The 21,060-nt window shown below is 35.2% G+C and overlaps 1 protein-coding gene across 2 annotated transcripts; it reads left to right on the top strand.

Moving 5' to 3' along the window:
• Nucleotides 1–4,233: 4,233 nt before the first annotated feature.
• On the top strand, nucleotides 4,234–8,107 carry LOC121252973 (serine/threonine-protein kinase SAPK1-like). Of its 2 annotated transcripts, XM_041152832.1 has the most exons (9): nucleotides 4,234–4,608; nucleotides 4,715–4,789; nucleotides 6,016–6,117; nucleotides 6,522–6,575; nucleotides 6,701–6,793; nucleotides 6,901–6,993; nucleotides 7,084–7,188; nucleotides 7,319–7,417; nucleotides 7,547–8,107. In XM_041152832.1, exons 1-9 carry the CDS (start codon nucleotides 4,483–4,485, stop codon nucleotides 7,832–7,834), a joined length of 1,035 nt encoding a protein of 344 aa, XP_041008766.1. In that variant the 5' UTR covers nucleotides 4,234–4,482; the 3' UTR covers nucleotides 7,835–8,107. The 2 variants fall into 2 exon arrangements, with proteins under 2 accessions (XP_041008766.1, XP_041008767.1); XM_041152833.1 differs by lacking the exons at nucleotides 4,234–4,608; nucleotides 4,715–4,789 and adding an exon at nucleotides 5,187–5,241.
• The last annotated feature ends 12,953 nt before the right edge of the window (nucleotides 8,108–21,060 follow it).

Raw genomic sequence — 21,060 nt, 5'->3', positions numbered from 1 at the left:
TATAATGGTGGTTTATAACCCTACCACGGGGTGAAACATGGAATATGGCCCAGCCACGGGTATAATGGTGGTTTATAACCCTACCACGGGGGTTAAACATGGTATTGTTCCGAGGTGATGCTAAGAGATGATTTAATTATAATATTTCAGTTTGAAAATGCCAATGGATGTTCTTTCTGGAATACGTATATTTTTTTTGGAAGTTCGCTCTAATGTTTTTGTACAAGTTTTGTTTCTGCATTCTAAAAGTAAATGTTTGTTCGGCTTATCAAATGTTATAAATGCTCATGTTTACATGCTAGTATATGCTCTCTGCTTGCTGAGTTGTTGATAACTCACCCCGTTAATCTTCATAATATTTCAGATGACATCGATGGCTCAGCTGAAGATCAGTATTAGAGTCTATGGAGAAGATTATCATTGATTTGTTGTTGGGTATCTCATGATATTAGTATTGATGTTGGAGGTTAATTATCTTTCTTAAGTTTGCTTCAATGGATTTAGATGGTTTATGGAGACTATGTTAATGTTTTATTATTTCTAGTTGTTTTGAGACATGAAGAGGAGTTGATTTTATTTGGGTTGTTGGATTGAATATTGAATAAATGAGTTTATTTGATTTATTTGATTGAAGTATTTACGTTCGATTTGAGGTTTGGAAAATGGATATATTCTTGAATTTGGAAGTACTCTAGTCTTGTTAGAGCTGATTATCAGGTTTTATGAGTTAACTCTCCGGATCCTCGGGGTCGGGGCGTTACAGTTATGGTCTTTGGGAGGGGAATTTTCACCCGACCCATCCAAATTGGGCCTGGGCCCAACATTGGGTCTTGTTCCAGCCCGAGTCTCACTCTTCTGAGGCCCTAGAGTCGCCAAAGGGGTCCAACCCTCAAGGTTGCATAAGAGAAAGAAGGATGCATATCGCAAGAAACCAGACACAAGGGACAGATAGGATACATCGACTCTGACATCCCCTTTTAAACCTAGCATTAAGGGACTTGCGTCACCATATAAATGGAAGATGTGGACGACCCTCTATTCTCTGACGAGTAATGCTAGATACATTCATGGAGTGCGAAAGCGCTGCGCAATTTTTTTGAAAAAGAGTGGGGTCCACCATTAAAAAATTAATTTTTTTCCTCTCCCTTTTTTTTTTTCATGTGGGTCCAGTAGTGACTCACTTTTTTCAAAGGGATTGCGTAGCGCTTGCGTACTCCACAATTATAAATATCATTTCTCTTTTCTGACGGAGGGGACCTGAAATGATTGCGCCTTTTACCCACTGTCGAGACTCGCCTTGGAAGTCATGCCACATTAAAAGCACCGTCCTAGGAGCCATGCCGCATTGAAAGCTTTGCCTTAACCCTGACACATGGAATTGAATGTTCCCTTGAAACGTTGTATAAAAGTCACATCCCAAGTGCAAAGAACTCTATTTGAACTTGATTATTCTAAGGCCAATACCGAAAACACGTAAGACTAATTTACAGGTGAAGATCTCGGCCTGAGTTGCTAGAATCTTGTCCAGGTATACAAAGCACGACGTTAACAGTCTCCTTTTTAGATGTTTGGCTAGAATAATTTGACTAGTTTCAAGCTTTAAAAGGTGAGACATGTTTGGTTCATAAAGACGTATAGTAAAAATAAATTTAAAAATTGATATAACTTGATGTGAAATATTAGATCTAATTTATCATAAAAAAGAACTTTACAATTTAATATATCAGCAAGCGACACCATTTTATATGTTTTAATTTTATGAAATCTGTATGTGAATGTAGAACATGTCTTAAAAAAAATGAATAATGCATATTTCCATTGATATTCTAAACTAGGTATAAGTGGTGAAATTGATAATTCAAAGATAACGTTAGAGCTTCTACCCGTCTTTTATGTGCGGGTAGATGCCCCCTCTCCACCCTTTCCCCGCTTGGGTGGGGTGGCCATATGCCCCCTATCCTTCCTGTTCCCACCACTAACCTGCTCTGCCCATCATAGTTGAACGGTCATTCACCCTTGATCTCCAAATCCGTAAAAAGCAATTTTAAACACAATAAATCAACATCAAACGCAAAAAATCTATAAAAAATTACAAATATGCTCGCATAGAGATCACCATGCATGGGTCTTTTGGTCATGATAGACCCCTTTGTGAGTCTAGTCTAGAGTAGAGATCAATGCCCATGGGTCTCTACATGCCAAAGATCTATATGTGGATCTCTGTTCGAGCGCTGCTCATGATATGAGAGCAATGTGAAGAAGAGAATTGAGGCGAAGGAAGGAAGAAGAAGAAAGAGTGAAGATGAATAACAAAAGGAGAAGAAATGGAGAAAAGAAGTAATTGGAACAAGAGGTGAGCGATTATCTTAATAACTAGGGTTTCGACATTAATGTTATTTTATATATATATATATATATATCATGTGGGCGGACGGGTACATACTGAGTTGAATATAATTAAGCAAGAACCATCCGTCCCTGTAATGCTTTGTAATAAAATCTGCCCAGCCCGCCTGTGTCAATGGACCTTCGGCCCGCGAGCTGATCATAATTGTGGGCAAGTCGAGTAGCACCACCTGAAACGTAACTACAGAAACAATCACCTCCTACTTTCTTAGATGACATGACATGAGAAATTTGTAAATAATAATTAAGTTATTTGTGAATAGTAGTGAATAGTTTGAATTAAGATATTTTATGAAAATTTGAAAAATGAGAGAGAAAAAATTGAATAAAAACATTATAAAGTTAAAATATTGTTAGAATATAATTTATAATTTAATTTTTTTTTTGGATTTGAAAAAATTGAATTATTTTTTGTGTTTTATCTGAAAGTTTAGACAAGTAGTAATGATTAGGTATAAATGATTAGGGAAATACTGAAGCCACAAAATGATTACATAAAAGTAATTCTACAAATTGATGTGACTTGACGTGACTTGTCAGATTGTAAAATTACTTTTATTGTAAAGTAAATCTAATAGATTAGATGAAGTCATGACAGTTTGTGCAATTATTTTGTCTAATTTTCTTTTGGATGTAGCAGTACTCTAAATGATTAGATAAAAAAGTTAAGATTATTTTTTTTGAAGGGAGAAAAAGTTAAGATTTGCTATTGAAAAGTATTTATTTTTGAGTGGTATTTAGATGCTGAGATGAGATGAAATGAGACAATCTCAATATCCTAACGGGGTTATATCTAAACCACTTCAGTGTATAGAATTTTTTGTGTAAGATTTATGCTTAGATCTTCTCTATTAAAAAAGTCGACGAAAGCTAAATTAGAGGAAAAAAAATAAATGAAAGATAATGACTATATAATATGCTTACCTTCTTCTATCCACAGAAAAACACACAAATCACACACACACATATATCCAGCCAAAAAACTAACCACATTAATTTATGTAATTAGTATTGTAAAACTTTTTTGTTCAACATTACTCATTGGCTTTTTGGATTCTAATTCGAACTTCTCTTCTTGCCCTAATATTGAAATATAAGACTGACGTCCAAGGTCCATGCATGGTGATCCACGTTTCCACCAGTAGATAAACATTGCGATTTCCTTGGATACCAACTATCACCAATTCTATTAATTTATTAACCATTACTCTCAAGATAATGACCTTCAATAATATTATAATATTTATTTAATGAGCAAAAAAAGCTTCCACATTTTTAAGTATAAATTATCAAAAATACTATTCATCATCCATATTACCGTCATTATCGGCCTAATTTTAATCATCATCTTTTTATTCTCACTTAATATATTTTTTAGAGAAATATTTGGTGTACACATAAATCTTATACGTACAATAAAATTTGCATACTGATTTAATGTAATTCATCATATTGTAATTTTTTTAGTATGAAATAAATCTAATAAAATAATATATTAAATTTTTTGATGTAAGATTTATGTATATAGATAACACATATCTATTATTTCACCATTTAATAACTTCTACGTAAAATATAATAAATAATTCAATATTTTTAAATTTTAAAATAATAATAATATTAAAAAATAATATCCTAACATTATTTTATCCAAATCTCATAATCTCATTATCCAAACCACCATTTGAAAAATACAACCAATAGCACTCCTCTATAGTTATATCATGTTGATAATTACTAGAAGAGCCCATGTGGACACGTTGCTCTCTTGTAAAGCAATAAAACCAGTTTTGGCAGACGCTAGAGATCAGTAGCTAGCATATGTGATTGGTCACAGTTTTGTTTAGTTCCTCTCGAATTATAATATCATCTAGTATTAAGCCACGTGTACTCCCTGCTCATCCTTGTCCTCGCTTCCGAAGACTTTCCACAGGAGGGCAGGCCGGGCATAGAAAACCATGGAGATGCTCGAAGCAAACAAATAGAGAGAGAGAGAGAGAGAGAGAGAGAGAGAGAGATTTACTATTCATACATAGAAATAGTTCTTAGTTTTTACAGGCGCTTTTAGAAGAAAAAATGGAGCGGTATGAGAGACTGAAGGATATCGGATCAGGAAACTTTGGGGTGGCTAAGCTGGTGAGGGATAAATGGAGTACTGTTGATCAGCTCTACGCTGTCAAGTATATCGAGAGGGGTCAAAAGGTCCTTTTTTTTTGTTGCTTAAAGCTTTCACTTCCCACTTAATTCGCTTTTGGTATTTGCTTTAATTTGATAGATATTGATCTGGGTTTTTGTGAAATTGGTGCAGATTGATGAACACGTGCAGAGGGAGATAGAGAATCACAGGTCCTTGAAGCATCCCAATATAATAAGGTTTAAGGAGGTATATCATTTTTTTTTACACATGATGGATGCAAATTTTATATATGCATGATTGCGACCATTTTTCCATCAAAATTTACACCTGTGCTACTCATTTGTGATTATGCATGCCTTGTAGTACTACTTGTTCAATGAAAAGTTCTCTCCCAACTACAGAGAATTACTTCAAAAAAAAGTACCCGACCACTTTAATAATTTGGTCGTATGCATAGAATATTGTGCTTTAGTTTTCAACATGTTTTTTTTTTGTTTTCCTTGGTTTTCGAGGGAGGGACGTGCCGCTGAGGGAAGGGAGGCACTTCGAGGGGATGGATTCGCCGTCTTGGACGGGATGCACTTCGTGGAAGGATCAAGAGAGGAAGTTCTTGAGGAGGGGGAATGAGGAAGATAGGAAACGCAGAGAGGGAGAGAATGAGGAAAAAAAAAATTGAGGGAAGGCAATGGAGTGAAACGGTTTGTTTCTATTTTTTTTTCCACATCAGCCGCTGCGTTTACTCCGGGCGATTGAATGTATCATTTTTCATATATATATATATATATATATATATATATGTGAACAATCTAGCTAGCTAGCAAACATGAGCTGAAGCTTTCTGTCCAAATTAATTATCTTCGTCGAAATCAAGGCCGTACGTGATGATCAATCATAGAAAGATTATTCTTTTAACTAATTCTTTTGTTTGCTTACTTATTTTGATATTGGTCATGCATGCATGCGTGCCACTTAGGTTGAATTCTTCAAACGAATCAGATTCCTTGCTGCATGGAGTTTATCTTTTTGGATAGAATTATTAATTATATATGTTGGTGTGCTAATTGCTTGTTTTTTACTCTATACTAGCTAAGTACCACTTTTAAATTGATAAAACAATATTCCGAGTGCTAATCAAAATGAAGACTTTTAAATTGACGTGATTATTGAGTTGTCAATTAGGCACACATGCATCAAATTTATTGGCCCATGCATTGCAATCAATTTGCTCATGCGTGGGGCACGATCGATGATAGGTAGTTCTTCACATACGTATATTACACTATAATTAGCGAAAACAAGTTACAGTTATAAATATTGATGTAGTAGTTCACACTTGCAGCATTAATATTGATATTGTTTTACACACACACACGCATTATATATATATATATGTATATATATATATATATATATATATATATATATTAAGTAGAACAGAGGGGCATGGCATGTCTTGAATTGCATGCATGCAGGTGCTGCTAACACCATCTCATCTAGCCTTGGTCATGGAATATGCTGCCGGAGGAGAGCTATTTCAAAGAATATGCAATGCTGGCAGATTCAGCGAGGATGAGGTACTAAATCAAAATTAATGTTTGTATTTGTAGGAGACGATTAGATTAATTTCATATTTAATTGTAATGGTAACGACTTGATCGAGAGGCATGCGAGCATATATACTAGGGTATAAACGAGTCGAGTTTGAGTGAGCAAGTCTCTTTAATTTCGTTAATGAATTTTTGTTCGAACAATATTACTGGAGCTTGAACTTTTCATCGAGTTGGATTTTTTGATCATTTAATATTTATAAATTTTATGGACAAAGTTTTTTTTACTTTTTAACATCAAAGTACGTAGCTAGGACCTAATTATTATCTAATATTGAATCTTCATGCATACAATTGAAAAAAAATTAACATGGGCTACTTCTCCTCTCATATTTAATTGATCTTCATGTTTGTTTGTATAATGCATGCAGGCAAGATATTTCTTCCAACAACTTATTTCTGGTGTTAGTTACTGCCATTCGATGGTATATATATATCGTTATTCTTAATTCAAATATATATATATATATATATGCAAAATATCGTAAAAAGGATAGTTTATCTTATATCTATTAATTATTTCCTTTTATTTTTCTTTTAATTTTTTCAGGAAATTTGCCATAGAGATCTGAAGCTGGAAAACACCCTTCTAGACGGAAGCTTAGCACCACGTCTTAAAATATGTGACTTTGGCTATTCCAAGGTGGTTAAATTAATTTACTGATTATTCATGTTTTAATATTCAATAAAATATTAATTTATTTTTATAAAAACACTTCTCGTTATAATATATCCTGACTTATTTTGCAGTCATCTGTGTTACATTCCCAGCCCAAATCCACTGTAGGAACACCGGCATATATTGCACCGGAGGTCTTGTCAAAAAAAGAATATGATGGGAAAGTAATTTATATTCCTTTCTTCTTTCTCTTAATTTATGGGTTTTCCTTATCACTTTAATCATTTCTTTTTTGGTCCCCGAAAATTTTAAAGATCGCAGATGTTTGGTCTTGTGGGGTTACCCTATATGTGATGCTGGTTGGGTCTTATCCCTTTGAAGATCCAGAAAATCCAAGAAATTTCAAAGAAACTCTTCAGGTTAGTTAATTTTGGGTATATATAACCAGTTGGCCATATTCCAGATGCATATATCCTTGTCGTGCGTGCATGGCTTTCAAAAGGAAAATTAAAGATTATGCTGAGTACTGCAAATATATATATATGGCAGAGGGTTCTTAGCGTCAACTATTCAATTCCAGACTATATTCGTATTTCCAAGGATTGCAGACATCTTTTATCTCGAATCTTTGTAGCCGACCCAGAAAAGGTGTGATCATGCATGCATGAATTAGAAACGCTAGTACAAATTTCGTTTCAAACTTGAGATTTAAGCATATCCCTTGTGATTGATTTAAGTTTCATGCATGCTGCATGCGTGCATGTTGTCATCATGTAGAGAATAAGCATCCCAGAAATTAAGAAGCATCCCTGGTTCTTGAAGGACTTGACAGTCGAGAATGAATTAGATGAATTATGTGGCTTGGAAAATGGTGATATTTCGTCCCAAAGTAATGAAGAAATACTGTCCATAATTAAAGAGGCTAGGAAACCAGGTGAGGGACCCAAACTTGGTGGGAATGATAATATTCTTGATGGAGGCAGCATGGATTTTGACGAGATAGAAGCAGATGATGATGACACAGACGACATGGAGACAAATGGGGATTTTGTCTGTGCATTGTGAGTGCTAGCTAGCTAGCTAGCTTGCATGGATGCAGGCCAAAGTTCGCATATATATATAAAGGCATTCTTTTCATGTTCAAGGGGAATCAACTTTTTTTTGTTTAGTGGGTGGGTGCATGATGTTGAATCGTTGATTGCCTGTGTCCACGGAATTAAGCTGGCTGTCTTGTTCTGATGATCTCTGTGTAATCAAGAGCATCAAGTAGTTAGGCCATGCATGCATGGTATCTTGCTTTTTAACATTTTGTCGCTACTTTAAATTATCTGTTCTTTATGCGTTTTTCTTGTACTTATGTTTAATAAGCTGTATATCACTACAAGAAAAATGTATATTTGTGACGGATTATTTATAACGATAATAATTATTTGAGATGAGAACAGACTTATTTAAATATAAAATAATTATTTTCATAGAAAATAACAGACTATAAATAAATAATTTTTTTAAAGTGTATCTAACTTGTTGCCGAGATAGTAAATGACACTTTCTTTTTCATAATAACAGAGTAATTATATGTTTTATCTTTATATATATATATATATATATATATATATATTTTAGTCATTTCATAAGTCAACCACTTATTGTTGAAACGTGTTGTATAAGTTTTAATTAGTTGCTGTTTGGAGGCTGCTGATTGGCTGGCCTAATTTAATTCCCACGAACGTGATGGAAATCATTGAATTTCATATCGGTTTGGGCAGTATTGTACGTCACTCTGTAGTTATCACTTGTAGGATGCGTCTTTTATTATTATTATTGAAACTTAATGAAAAGAAAACAAAAGTAGGCACGAAACAACAAAAGATGATGACATGTTCACATCAACCATGGATGATTGATGTTATCAACGATGACATCTTCAAACCGAAGGGATCATGCCATGCCATGCCCTTCCCCTGGTTACTCGTATTATCGGTATTTGCTTAGCCAAATACTTTTCTATCTTTATATTTAATATCATCTACATTTAACCTATATTGAATTAGTTAAATTGATTTCATCTACAGTAATTCTATAATTCTTTTCAAATATGAAATGTATTACAACAAGTCTAAATGTAACGTCTCATATCCAGAAGGGTCAGAGAATTACTATCGGTCACTTACAAACCTGTCTCTCCAAGCACTCAAAACTCTTAGGACTTCATGATTAGCACCCAAACTCATATCTTCTAAATAATCATAATACAAACTCCATAAGTCATCATTACAAAAACATAAACCAAAGGAGGGTCTACAATCTCCCAATAACCTCAACGAAATTAAACGATACATCTTTAGGTCTCAATATGTCCAAACAACATAAAGTACTTCAAATACTCAAGTTAAAATCCTTGTACTAACAATAGTACTCTTAGGTACCCAACCTTCTATCCATATCTAGCCAAGCTTCAATTTCTATTCCTGACCCCCGGCTGGGTAATCAATGACATCTGAAAATATATGAAGATAAGAGGGTGAGTTATCCACAACTCAGTAAGCAGAGAACATATACTAGTATGTAAACATGAGCCAATTTTAGGAAGTTTGGTATGCAGAAAATAAATCATTTCATTTTTATATGCACATCTCAAAACGTATTGTCAGGAAAAATATGAGCGACTTTTAAAGTCTTTTCATACTCATAAACCAATTTCATATTAAAACAAAAAACTGATTTGGCATAACGTAACTGCACATCTTCATCTTATTATATCATATCATGTCATATACTATGTTTAACCCCTGTGGTAGGGTTGCGCTATCCCCGGTGGCCAAACCAGGCAGTATCATGTTGTGAAACTTCTCATTTTTCAATCTTGTAGCCCCGAGTGTGCACACCGGAAAGAACACGTAAAAGACCACTTTGTTTCCAAAGTGGGTGCACTCATATCATATCATATCATGTTAGTACCAACCATATCACGTGAACTAGTATCATCATATCAGAGCCATATTCAGAATCAGATTCAGAATAGATAAGTATGCCAAAGGTTTATCATATCCATATCATATCAAAACACGTGCAAAACATATTCATATCATATTCCCATAATCAATAACAATTTCAAAATATTTCATATCACATGTACAAAAAATCTCAATGATATCATATTCGTTTTTTTGCACATTTCAGAAACATGTCAAATATTGCTCATGTCTATACATTTCATGTCAAAAACATTTCTTTCCTCTTTCATACGTATCTCATGAGTAAATGCAAAACATATACTGAGGTTGTTTTTCACTTTTTCTTTTTAAAACAACATGCACATTTTTACAAACCAACCTCAGTTCATTTTTTTTTTTTTATGCAAATCTAGCATAGGAACCCCGCTTACCTAGACTTCTTAGCTTTTCCCAAAAAATTTCCTCCCAATGCCGAACAATTATTGATCGTCACCTATAAGGTATTCACGTAATTCCCGTAAATTTCAATTGAACATGTATTTCAATATTTAAACCTAAGCTTCTAGAATAACTTATTTTAATTCCTCAAAACTTAAAATTCTCATAATCTCAGAATATATCATCGCTTTCTAAAATCCTCGATGTCCCTTTAATACCTCGACTAAACAATAAAAAAAAAAAAAAATCAAACTTACTTACTATTGAAGTGTAACTATAAAATCTCCTACTAGATAAAAAAAAAAAAGAATTTGAGTCCAACTACTCATATCTATAACAGTGAAATTTTAGCTTGCTAAAAAAATAAATCTCAGTCCAATAAGATTTAAAACAGTTTATCAAACATAATGAAAATCACGTCTAATAAAAATAGACGGGTTTATCAAAATGATGAATATCAAATAAATCTTAAGTCCAGACTACTAAAAAATAACTCACTAGATTTAAACACCAATAAAAATAAAACTGAGCTTATCAGTATAAGTCTTGTAGTTCATTCACGGCCTCTCTAGAAAATTAAAGTATGCCTTTAAAAAAAGTAGAAAGGTTAATACCCAAAACACACTCTTCTTTCCACTGGGTTCACCGATATATATATATATATATATATATATATATATATATCTATCTATCTATCTATCTATCTATCTATCATCTGTTTCCCTTTTTAAACAATTAACCACAACTACCAAAAACAACTTGCAGGGGCTCAAACAAGGGTTGTGACAGAAACTTACCCATGACCAACCAAGGCAGTGGCACCGTGGGAGTGCGACGGAGGCTGGATTGAGGTGGTGGTGATGTCCTCGACGGCGTCGCACGGGGAGAGAGAGAGATAGAGCTGAAACCGAGAGAGAGAGAGCAAAAGTGAGAGAAGAGGTGGAGGGGGAGATATGGCGAGAGAGTATCCGTGGCTTACCGAGGGGTAGAGGTGGCGCGCGGTGGACAGAGGGTGGTGCGACGACAGTTGGTGGTGAGGATTGACAGGTTGGCGGCACACGGATGGAGGAAAACCCCTCTGTTTCTAGGTGTGAAAACAGGGGAGGGGAAGTCTTAACAGGCAGCTGAGAAGCCGGTCGTGGAAGTCAGAGAGACGGTGGCGCACAACTGGGGAATGATTTCCGACTGAGGTACTAGCGTAGGCTTCGTTTGGTGGGACAGCAGTACGAGGATCGGCTTGGTGGTGGCAGTTCACTGGTTTGGTGTTTACGGGGGAGTGATGGCTGGTGCGCGCGATGCGGTCTGGCTGAGATTCACGGTGAGAGGTGGAGACTCAGACAGTTGAGCGGCTGCGAGCATGAAGATATATTAGTGGCATTGAAACTAGGTCAAGAATGCATAACATATATATATAAGCTATAAGAAGTAAATGGTAAAAACCTAGAGAGAAGAGGGATGAACGGCATGCAAGAAAATGGAAGGTGGACGTGATTCTACGCGATGTTAAAACTGGAGGTGTTTCACGGGCCTGGGCCTGACAATGGGTTGGGTCTTACACTAAATGTATTTTTTTATTATATTTTGAGATTATCATCCACATTCTTTTGAAATATGTACTGTAGCAATTCTATCATCCACATTCTTTTCATGTGATTTTCTCATATGTTATTTTGTTATATTTTGAGATTATTATATTATAGATATGAGATTTTTATAGATTGTACATATGAGAATTTTATTTACATATGTGATAATGCACAAATATGTATATATGAGATTATTATATTATAAATTGTTGGATTGTGAAAATGAAAATGAATATGATTGTTGGAGGTTATTGAAGATTATGAAAATAAAATAAAAAATTAATTAAAGAAATATAAATAATAAAAAATAATAATATTTTTTTATTGTAGAGAATGTGATAATTAATTCAATGTAAATTTTAAGTATTAAGTGATTAGCTAAAAGTTAAAAAAATTATATATTCTTTAAATTTTAAAGATTGGAATGACCAATGCTTTCATATCCATGTGAGCCCTTAGCTATAAGCGAAGTATAGATACATTAGGAGGAATGCTACGTACTCATCTATGGCATTTGCATTTTCTATCAGATACAGTTTTAAAGTGTGTAAGTTTCGCGCATTTTTTTTGAAAAAAAATAAGACCCACCATTAATATATAAAATAATTTTTTCATATGAAATACATGAAACTTATGCATCCTAAGAGCATTGGCATTGGATTGGCTATTTTATTTTTTAAATTTTGACTAATATGTAACTTTTTCACTTTTAGCTAATCATTCAAAACTTAAAATCTACATTGGATTAGTCATCACACTCTCTATAATAATAAAATATTATTATTTATTATTTTTATATTTTTATAATTAATTTTTATTTTATAATTAATTCTATTTTCATAACCTCCTATAATCTCCAATAATCATATTCATTTTCATTTTTACTATCCAATAAACAAAATTTCATCACACGATATCAATATTATCAAAACAATTACATCGATCTTCAATGCAACCAAACCAATTTTCACAAACATCATCACTCAATGTAAAGAAGATTATGCTCGCAAGCAGGTTGCAAACAAATCTCATTGTCGATTGCATGCAAGCAAATCTCACAAACAGGATGCTCACAAATGGTTTTTGCTAGTATGCTTGGCTACCATCATTTGAAGGCTATACAAGGCTTTGATAACAACCAATGTAAAATAAGAGTAATGAATAGGGTAGTAACCAACCTATAAAACTAAGAACATCCTAGAGGCTGCCATCCTAGCTGCTGTCCACATTCTCAAACACCCATATTTGTGATCCAAAATAACAAAAAACTACAAAATAATCATGGGCTACAACCCCAAAACGAATACAACCACAATATATAAAACAACCCCAAAACATTACACCAACAAAAGGCTACACCTTCAAAAGATGAAGATAGAGATGGAGATGAAAATCGCTTCTTGGATTTCTCAAAAACCTCTTTTTCGAAGATTTAGGAAATACTCTCGTTGCATTCCATTCATGCCAGCAAGATCCATCTTCATTATCTCCATATCGATCTTCCTATTCTCCGTATCATTTCTCCTATTTTTCTCCACTAGTAATTGAGCCCTATCAGCATCTAATTTATTGGTCGCTTGTCTTCTTTCAGACATGAAGACAACTCTATCATTTGTCATGCAATTTAAGGCCTCAACAAATTCTGAATCGTAAGATTCTACAGCCTTCATTTTTCTCTCCCTTTCTTTCTTAGCCTTCTTGCCTGGAGGTCTCTAAAAAATGACCTCTACATTGTTATCTATCGCGTCGTCTCCTAGGGGAGTCGACTCCACCATAGCAGAGCGTTTTCCATGTGGTTTCCTTCTTGTAGACAACATGGACACATGCTGTTATCATTTTGGTTGGTGTCTCAATAGACACCAGTAATGTTCCATGTTGTATGTGTCCTTCTCAGTCTCTCTATACATGATTTTAGCTTTTTCAATCTAAATATGCGAATGTAACAAGAATGCGAGAATAGAATTTCAGCAAGAAAATTTAGAATGAAATTTAGTTCGAAACTCATACCTTGTCCTCCTCTATCGCACCACTTGGATGCAAAGATTCTACTTGAGCTGCAGCAGTACAAAATTTATTTGTGCATTTTTGGATCACCGACCATCGATTGGTCAATGACCCCCAGAACGATTTTCCATGCTAGTATTTTTATGCTCATTGTAATAATTGCTGATTCTCTCCCACATTTAAAAATATTTTTGATCCTTCCCCCGTATAGCATCCATGCTAATATTGAGCCGACACGAGGAGATTGTCCTCCTCTAAGGTGAAAGACACACCTCGTTGTGTTTTCTTACTAGGTGGCCTTTTTTCACCTTCCAATTGTGTTGCTTGGAGTCCAACATTATCATGGCTACTAGTCATTATGATATTGGATCTCCCTTGTTCACCACTTTGCAATAGAATGGTAAAGAAGAGATCTTCATCAAATGTGGTGTCCATCCTTGATTCAAGTATAATTGTAAAAAATAGGACTAGACTCATAAACAATACTACTGAACAGCAGCCACAATCTCAAGTATTCACATATAATCTCATGCAAGCAGGTCTAATATTGCATTGCTTAAAGACAATACTTTCTTTAAAAAAAAAAACAGGTTTATTAAACATTACAAGCATGGCTAATAAACAGTGCTACTGAACATCAGCCACAATCTCAAGTATTCACACATATTTAGACATATTCACACATAATCTCATGCAAGCCTCCAACCAGAAAGAAAAAAGACTAGTAAAAAAAGAATAAAAGAAAAAAAAAAGAGTAATATCAAACAAACTCAAATTGATGCCAAGTCATTCTTAATCCTTGGTTAATCTAGGCAACAAATTAAAACCAACACCAAAAGTTTTGCATTTGTAATCATGTTCAATGAACTTGTGGAACCCTCAATGATGTACCCTGTAAATTATTTAGAAACAGTACACTACACACTCCAACATATGCATCATATAACACTGCACACTCAATGATGTACCCTATAAATTATTTAGAAACAGTACACTGTACACTCCAACATTTATAAACAGGAATTTCACCAATATATAACAGCCCAAAATGAATTACAGACTCCAACATTCTCGTAATAGGAAAAGAATTGTGAGACTTCAAACATCATAACAATCATTTCAACTGCAACCTGCCATAAATGCTTGGAGGTGTTCTGTAATTTCCTTACATTTACTTGGAAAACAATAAACCATAATGCAACTTTAGGTCAAATTCCTGTTGGAGTATAAAGATGAAAAACTCAAGCATGTTATAATCAGATGCAGAACAAATTAATACCCATCACATATAGAAAGTGCAAACATTTTGGACTTGATCACACTCCAAATAAATATAAATTCATTCGGGGAACTTAAAGAAACTCAGTACCTTAAACCAAATTTTGGAATTTCTAGAGAAACATTACAACACTTTCCAGTATTATTTATCCTCACCTCAATCTCAATGGTTCGAATCAAGGCTAGGGTTTCGAATCAAACCCAAACAACATCAACAAAATAAAACCCAAACAATAAAAATCAAGAGTAAAATCAAGGCTAGGGTTTCGAATCAAACCCAAACAACATCAACAAAATAAAATCCAAACAATAAAAATCAAAAGTAAAATCAACGCTAGGGTTTCGAATCTTACCGTGTGCTTGTCGTGCTGGAGAGAAACTGCCGCGGTGCCGTGTTGGAGTGTTGTTGCGGGAGAGAAAGAGGGAAGAAGAGAAAGAGGAAGAGAAAGAAAAGAAAAGAAACTAGAAGAAGAGAAAGAAGGAAGAGACGCGGGAGAGAGAAGAAAAGAAATAAGAGAAAAAAAAAACTAGAAGAAGAGAACGGAGGAAGAGACATGAGAGAGAAAGAGGGAAGAAGAGAAGAAGAAATGCGGGAGAGAAAGAGGGAAGAAGAAAGAGAAAGAAATCGCGAGAGAGTGAGCTGAAATTAATAAACAATGTATTTGGAGGTGAAACAGTTCTTTTCATCTTTGAAGAAAATGATAAAATTACTGTAAATAATATTTTAGATGAAAAGTATTTAGTTAATTTAATATGGGCTAACTATTGATAAAATTAGTTAAATTTAGAGATAAAATATTGTTTGAAGAAGCCAACATGGATACTCCAAGATTTCAAATATCATTTCTTTCCCTATCTCCTGTCACTTTCCATTGATGTGGTTGCTCGCCGTCAGAAATTCATAACTCACTTTATAATATTATATCAAGCTGTTGTAGTAGGGAGGGTCATATTGGCTGGTAAATTATTTTTATAAATATATTGATATATAGCTTTACGCTTATATAACACATAATCCTTATATATACTCAATATTTGTAATGTTCTTATCTTAGATTTTATCGAGATACCTCTACTTGTAACACATATTTTAAGTGATTTTATTGTTTTTCATTTAATTGGACATCTGTTTAAAATATGAGAAATGATATTTGCAGTTATAGAGTGCGCAAGTGTCGTGCACTCTATAAATATGGGACCCATAAAAAAAATTAATTTTTTAATGGTATACCTTACCATTTTTAAAAGGAGTGCAACATTTATACAGCTCATGATTATATCTAGTATTATTAAAATACATTGCATGCATTAGACTGTAAGTTAGAATTATATTATGAGAGTGATTTAGAAAAAATGATAAAATTTGATTTCATTCGTCGGCACATTGCTTTATACCGAACGATGGAATTCAAAGTACACTATTAATAAATGAGCTTTGCTATTCATCATATCATACACCATATTTATTTTTATTTTTTATGTTTTATTCCTGCTAAGCTAATTGAATTCTTCTACTCATTATTCATAGATTCCATACAACATACATTTGGTAACGGAAGAAAATAAAAAATAAAAAAGAGTAGTGCTATATACAGTCCTCCTTAGAGGACTGTATTGCTATCCCAGTATGAAATGATCAAATTGTCCTCATTTTTAGGGTTGAATTGACTACATTACCCCTCTTTCTTCTGCAACCTAAAGCCAAAACAAATTGCAGATTTTTGTTTTCTCTGCCGCGCACCCCACAATCCAATCTCCTTCACCTTCGACGTCGACCACCACAACCCAATCTCCTCCACCATCGACGGAACAACCACCTCCACTATCAACGACAAATGTTGGGGTGTTGGATCATCATTGACCCCACGAAAATGGCCTTTCGATGGTGATCGAAGAAGTAGATAGATGTAGTGCACCAAGCTCTCTTGAATGCTAACCCACAAGTATCACTTTGGCAATGCCCCTTGTTGATAAGAAAAACTGAGTGGTTGTGAAAAGGAGGAAGAAGCACAAATGGTCAATGGCCTTGATGGTGAAGACTTAATATTTTTCTACAAACAATTAGCTTTACGTGTAAAAGTGGCTTAAACTTTAAATGTAACCTTGGCTTCTTTTGTGATCATGAGACCTCGAGATATTCTAGTAGGAGTGGCAATTTGGCAACCTCTTTTGAACCTGGGTTTTGGAGATCCTTAATCCCATTTTGTCGAGTGCAATTGGGATGACAAAGATATTTGATGGGAAGTTCAAAATATTAGACACAATATATAATTGTCTCTAGTGAAGATGGATGGTTCGATTTCAACAAGTCTACTGCCTCTCCAAAAATTCTCGGATCAAACCCATTCGAATTTGGCCGAAGAGCTTATATATAGCTTAAGTTCGTAAACTTGTCATTGAAAAAAAAGAAGCAAACAACAAAACATAAAAAGAAGATTGTAAAAAACTTCTGCTAAAAATTTGCTTTAAAACCTCAACTGCGCGCTTAATTGTATTGCTTGGAAAATTCTCGAGTATTGATCAACACTCATATGATCCAAAGCATTCTCAGTTCTGCTACTTGTATTCACATTGACTTGTGTCATACACGTAAAAAAAAGTTCCGTTATACTCGTACGTATTCCTATCAGTGAAGTAGTACTTGGATGTCATCCATCTTTTGAATGCCTTTAAGTTCTTCAAAGAAGTATCTAGGAAAGCACTAGTTTCATGCCAAATTTTCTCTCTTTCTACTTTATTTTGAGTCTAAAACCATTATGTCATCACATGAAGTTGCTTCAAGTATGATACAGCAACTGCTGTTCTATCTTTTATGTCACTAGTAAAGTTTGTTGGGTTTGCTGTTTTGGAGTCCCACATCGGTGGGAGAGAATTGAGGAGCAGGCCTCATAGCCTATAAATAGGGTGCTTGGCCTCCTAGTTAATTACACCAAGTCATAAGCTTAATTAGTAACTTGTGACTCTAAGAAAAGTCCTCTATTAGCCTTTTCTTGTAAAAAAGAAAGAGGTGAGAGTTAAAATTTTACTAGTAGGAAAGCTTTGTGGGTGTCATTTGGGGTGAGGAGAAAAATTGTGTGATTGTAATAATTTTTCACATAGTGTATTTTCTTCTATGGGTCTGGTGGTTTTTCTCCTGTTTTTTGGGAGTTTCCATGTAAATTCTTGTGTTGTTATTATTTCTCTGGTTTTCTTCATATTTCACCAAAAAGTGGATCCTGGGGGTGAATTTGGTAGGTCCAAATTCCTAACAAGTGGTATTAGAGCCACTAGATTCTTTTTTGGTGGGTGGAGCTTTGGTGTGGTAGTGTGGATACGTACAGTCTAAGGAGGTTCTGTCTAGGAGATTGGTATTTAAGTGGTCCAGTGTGACCCTTCAATCTTTCTTGGGAACCTTGAAGTTCTGTCTAGGAAAGAATAATATTTCCTGGGAACTTACTTAGTGAGTACTATTCATTTCTACGGTAAAAATTCATCGAAGCAATGTCAGGAAGTAAGGCTTCAAATTCTATCAGATATGAGGTGGAGAAATTTGATGGGAGAATCAATTTTGGCTTGTGGCAAGTTCAAGTCAAGGATATTTTGATTCAATCAGGATTACACAAGGCGTTGAAGGGCAGACCAATTCCTGAAGTCAGCAGTGATACTAGCGTGACTGATGAAACAAAGAGCAGATCTGTAATGAGCGATGAAGATTGAGAGGATCTGGATTTGAGAGCAGCAAGTGCGATACGTCTGTGCCTGGCCAAGAATGTTCTTGCAAATGTGCATGAAATATCTACGGCAAAGGAACTCTGGGAAAATCTCGAAGAGTTGTATCAGACGAAGGGCGTCTCAAATAGGGTGTACCTGAAGGAGCAGTTTCATACACTGCATATGAGTGAAGGTACAACTATTTCAAATCATTTAAGTGTTCTCAATGGCATTGTCTCTGAGCTAGAATCTATTGGAGTTAAAATTGATGATGAGGATCAAGCCTTGAGACTCATCTGGTCTCTTCCACCTTCCTATGAGCATATGAAGCCTATTTTGATACATGGGAAGGAGAAAATAATTTTTTCAGAGGTTACCAGTAAACTCTTTTCTGAAGAGAGAAGACTAGGTGGTAGAAGAAATGGTCCACCTGGGAACTTAGCATTGGTAGTAGCTGGAAGAAAAACTCCATGAAGATGAAAGTAGTCTGCTGGGGGTGTGGACAATCTGGGCACGTCAAGAAAAATTGTCCAAGAGCAGGAGCAGGTTCGGCAAGTGGCTCCAAGTCAGTAAATGGAGATACTGGTAATGAAACTAACGTTGTGTCTCTCTCCATGGAAGACGATGTCCGTTAAAGGGACATGTACATCCTCGTGGCATGCCGCTAATTCCCAAAGTTGACATGATAGAGGATGTGTTAATGTTAGTGGGTCCACAAGTTTGCACACAGGTGGTTTGGCATTAATGCAGAGTGTGTGGTGGAAATTTATGTCGATGGCTGATGAACTTCCTGGAAAGCCAAACGTGGAAGTTGCACCATAATTTTTCAGCAAGGTTATTTTCGACATGGGCCGAAATTGAAATGCTTGGAATTGGTTTATTCTGAGTGGGTATGCTTTTACGGTGGAGCATGATAGCAAAAGTTATGAAGATCTTCATTGCAGTGGAGCGTGACTGTGGGACCAGCCAAAGTCGTAAGGTGAAGATTGTTGGGTTTGCTCCTTTGGAGTCCCACATCGGTGGGAGAGAATTGAGGAGCAGGCCTCATGGCCTATAAATAGGGTGTTTGGCCTCCTAGTTAATTACACCAAGTCATAAGCTTAATTAGTAACTTGTGACTCTAAGAAAAGTCCTCTATTAGCCTTTTCTTGTAAAAAGGAAAGAGGTGAGAGTTAAAGTTTTACTAGTGGGAAAGCTTTGTGGGTGTCATTTGGGGTGAGGAGAAAAATTGTGTGATTGTAATAATTTTTCACATAGTATATTTTCTTCTCTGGGTCTGGTGGTTTTTCTCCTGTTTTTTGGGAGTTTCCACGTAAATTTTTGTGTTGTTATTATTTCTCTGGTTTTCTTCATATTTCACCAAAAAGTGGATCCTGGGGGTAAATTGGTAGGTCCAAATTCCTAACAAATGGTATTAGGGCCAATAGGTTCTTTTTTGGTGGGTGGAGCTTTAGTGTGGTAGTGTGGATACGTATAGTCTAAGGAGGTTCTGTCTAGGAGATTGGTATTTAAGTGGTCCAGTGAGACCCTTCAATCTTTCTTGGGAACCTTGAAGTTCTGTCTAGGAAAGAATAATCTTTCCTGGAAACTTACTTAGTGAGTACTATTCATTTCTACGGTAAAAATTCATCGAAGCAATGTCAGGAAGTAAGGCTTCAAATTCTATCAGATATGAGGTGGAGAAATTTGATGGGAGAATCAATTTTGGCTTGTGGCAAGTTCAAGTCAAGGATATTTTGATTCAATCAGGATTACACAAGGCGTTGAAGGGCAGACCAATTCCTGAAGTCAGCAGTGATACTAGCGTGACTGATGAAACAAAGAGCAGATCTGTAATGAGCGATGAAGATTGGGAGGATCTGGATTTGAGAGCAGCAAGTGCGATACGTCTGTGCCTGGCCAAGAATGTTCTTGCAAATGTGCATGGAATATCTACGGCAAAGGAACTTTGAGAAAATCTCGAAGAGTTGTATCAGACGAAGGGCGTCTCAAATCGGGTGTACCTGAAGGAGTAGTTTCATACACTGCATATGAGTGAAGGTATAACTATTTCAGATCATTTAAGTGTTCTCAATGGCATTGTCTCTGAGCTAGAATCTATTGGAGTTAAAATTGATGATGAGGATCAAGCCTTGAGACTCATCTGGTCTCTTCCACCTTCCTATGAGCATATGAAGCCTATTTTGATACATGGGAAGGAGAAAATAATTTTTTCAGAGGTTACCAGTAAACTCTTTTCTGAAGAGAGAAGACTAGGCGGTGGAAGAAATGGTCCACCTGGGAACTTAGCATTAGTAGTAGCTGGTAATGGGAAGAAGAAAAACTCTATGAAGATGAA

This window comes from Juglans microcarpa x Juglans regia, chromosome 2S (genome assembly GCF_004785595.1).
Source record: "Juglans microcarpa x Juglans regia isolate MS1-56 chromosome 2S, Jm3101_v1.0, whole genome shotgun sequence".
NCBI lineage: Eukaryota > Viridiplantae > Streptophyta > Magnoliopsida > Fagales > Juglandaceae > Juglans > Juglans microcarpa x Juglans regia.
Note: the sequence above shows the minus strand (reverse complement) of the source record. Positions and strands in the feature narration are given on the sequence as shown.

Coding starts and splice junctions, on each gene's coding strand:
- LOC121252973 (XM_041152832.1), top strand. CDS start 4,483: ATGGAGCGGTATGAGAGACTGAAGGATATCGGATCAGGAAACTTTGGG. Junction 4,790..6,015: donor ATATAATAAGGTTTAAGGAG/GTATATCATTTT, acceptor GCATGCATGCAG/GTGCTGCTAACACCATCTCA. Junction 7,189..7,318: donor ATTTCAAAGAAACTCTTCAG/GTTAGTTAATTT, acceptor TATATATGGCAG/AGGGTTCTTAGCGTCAACTA.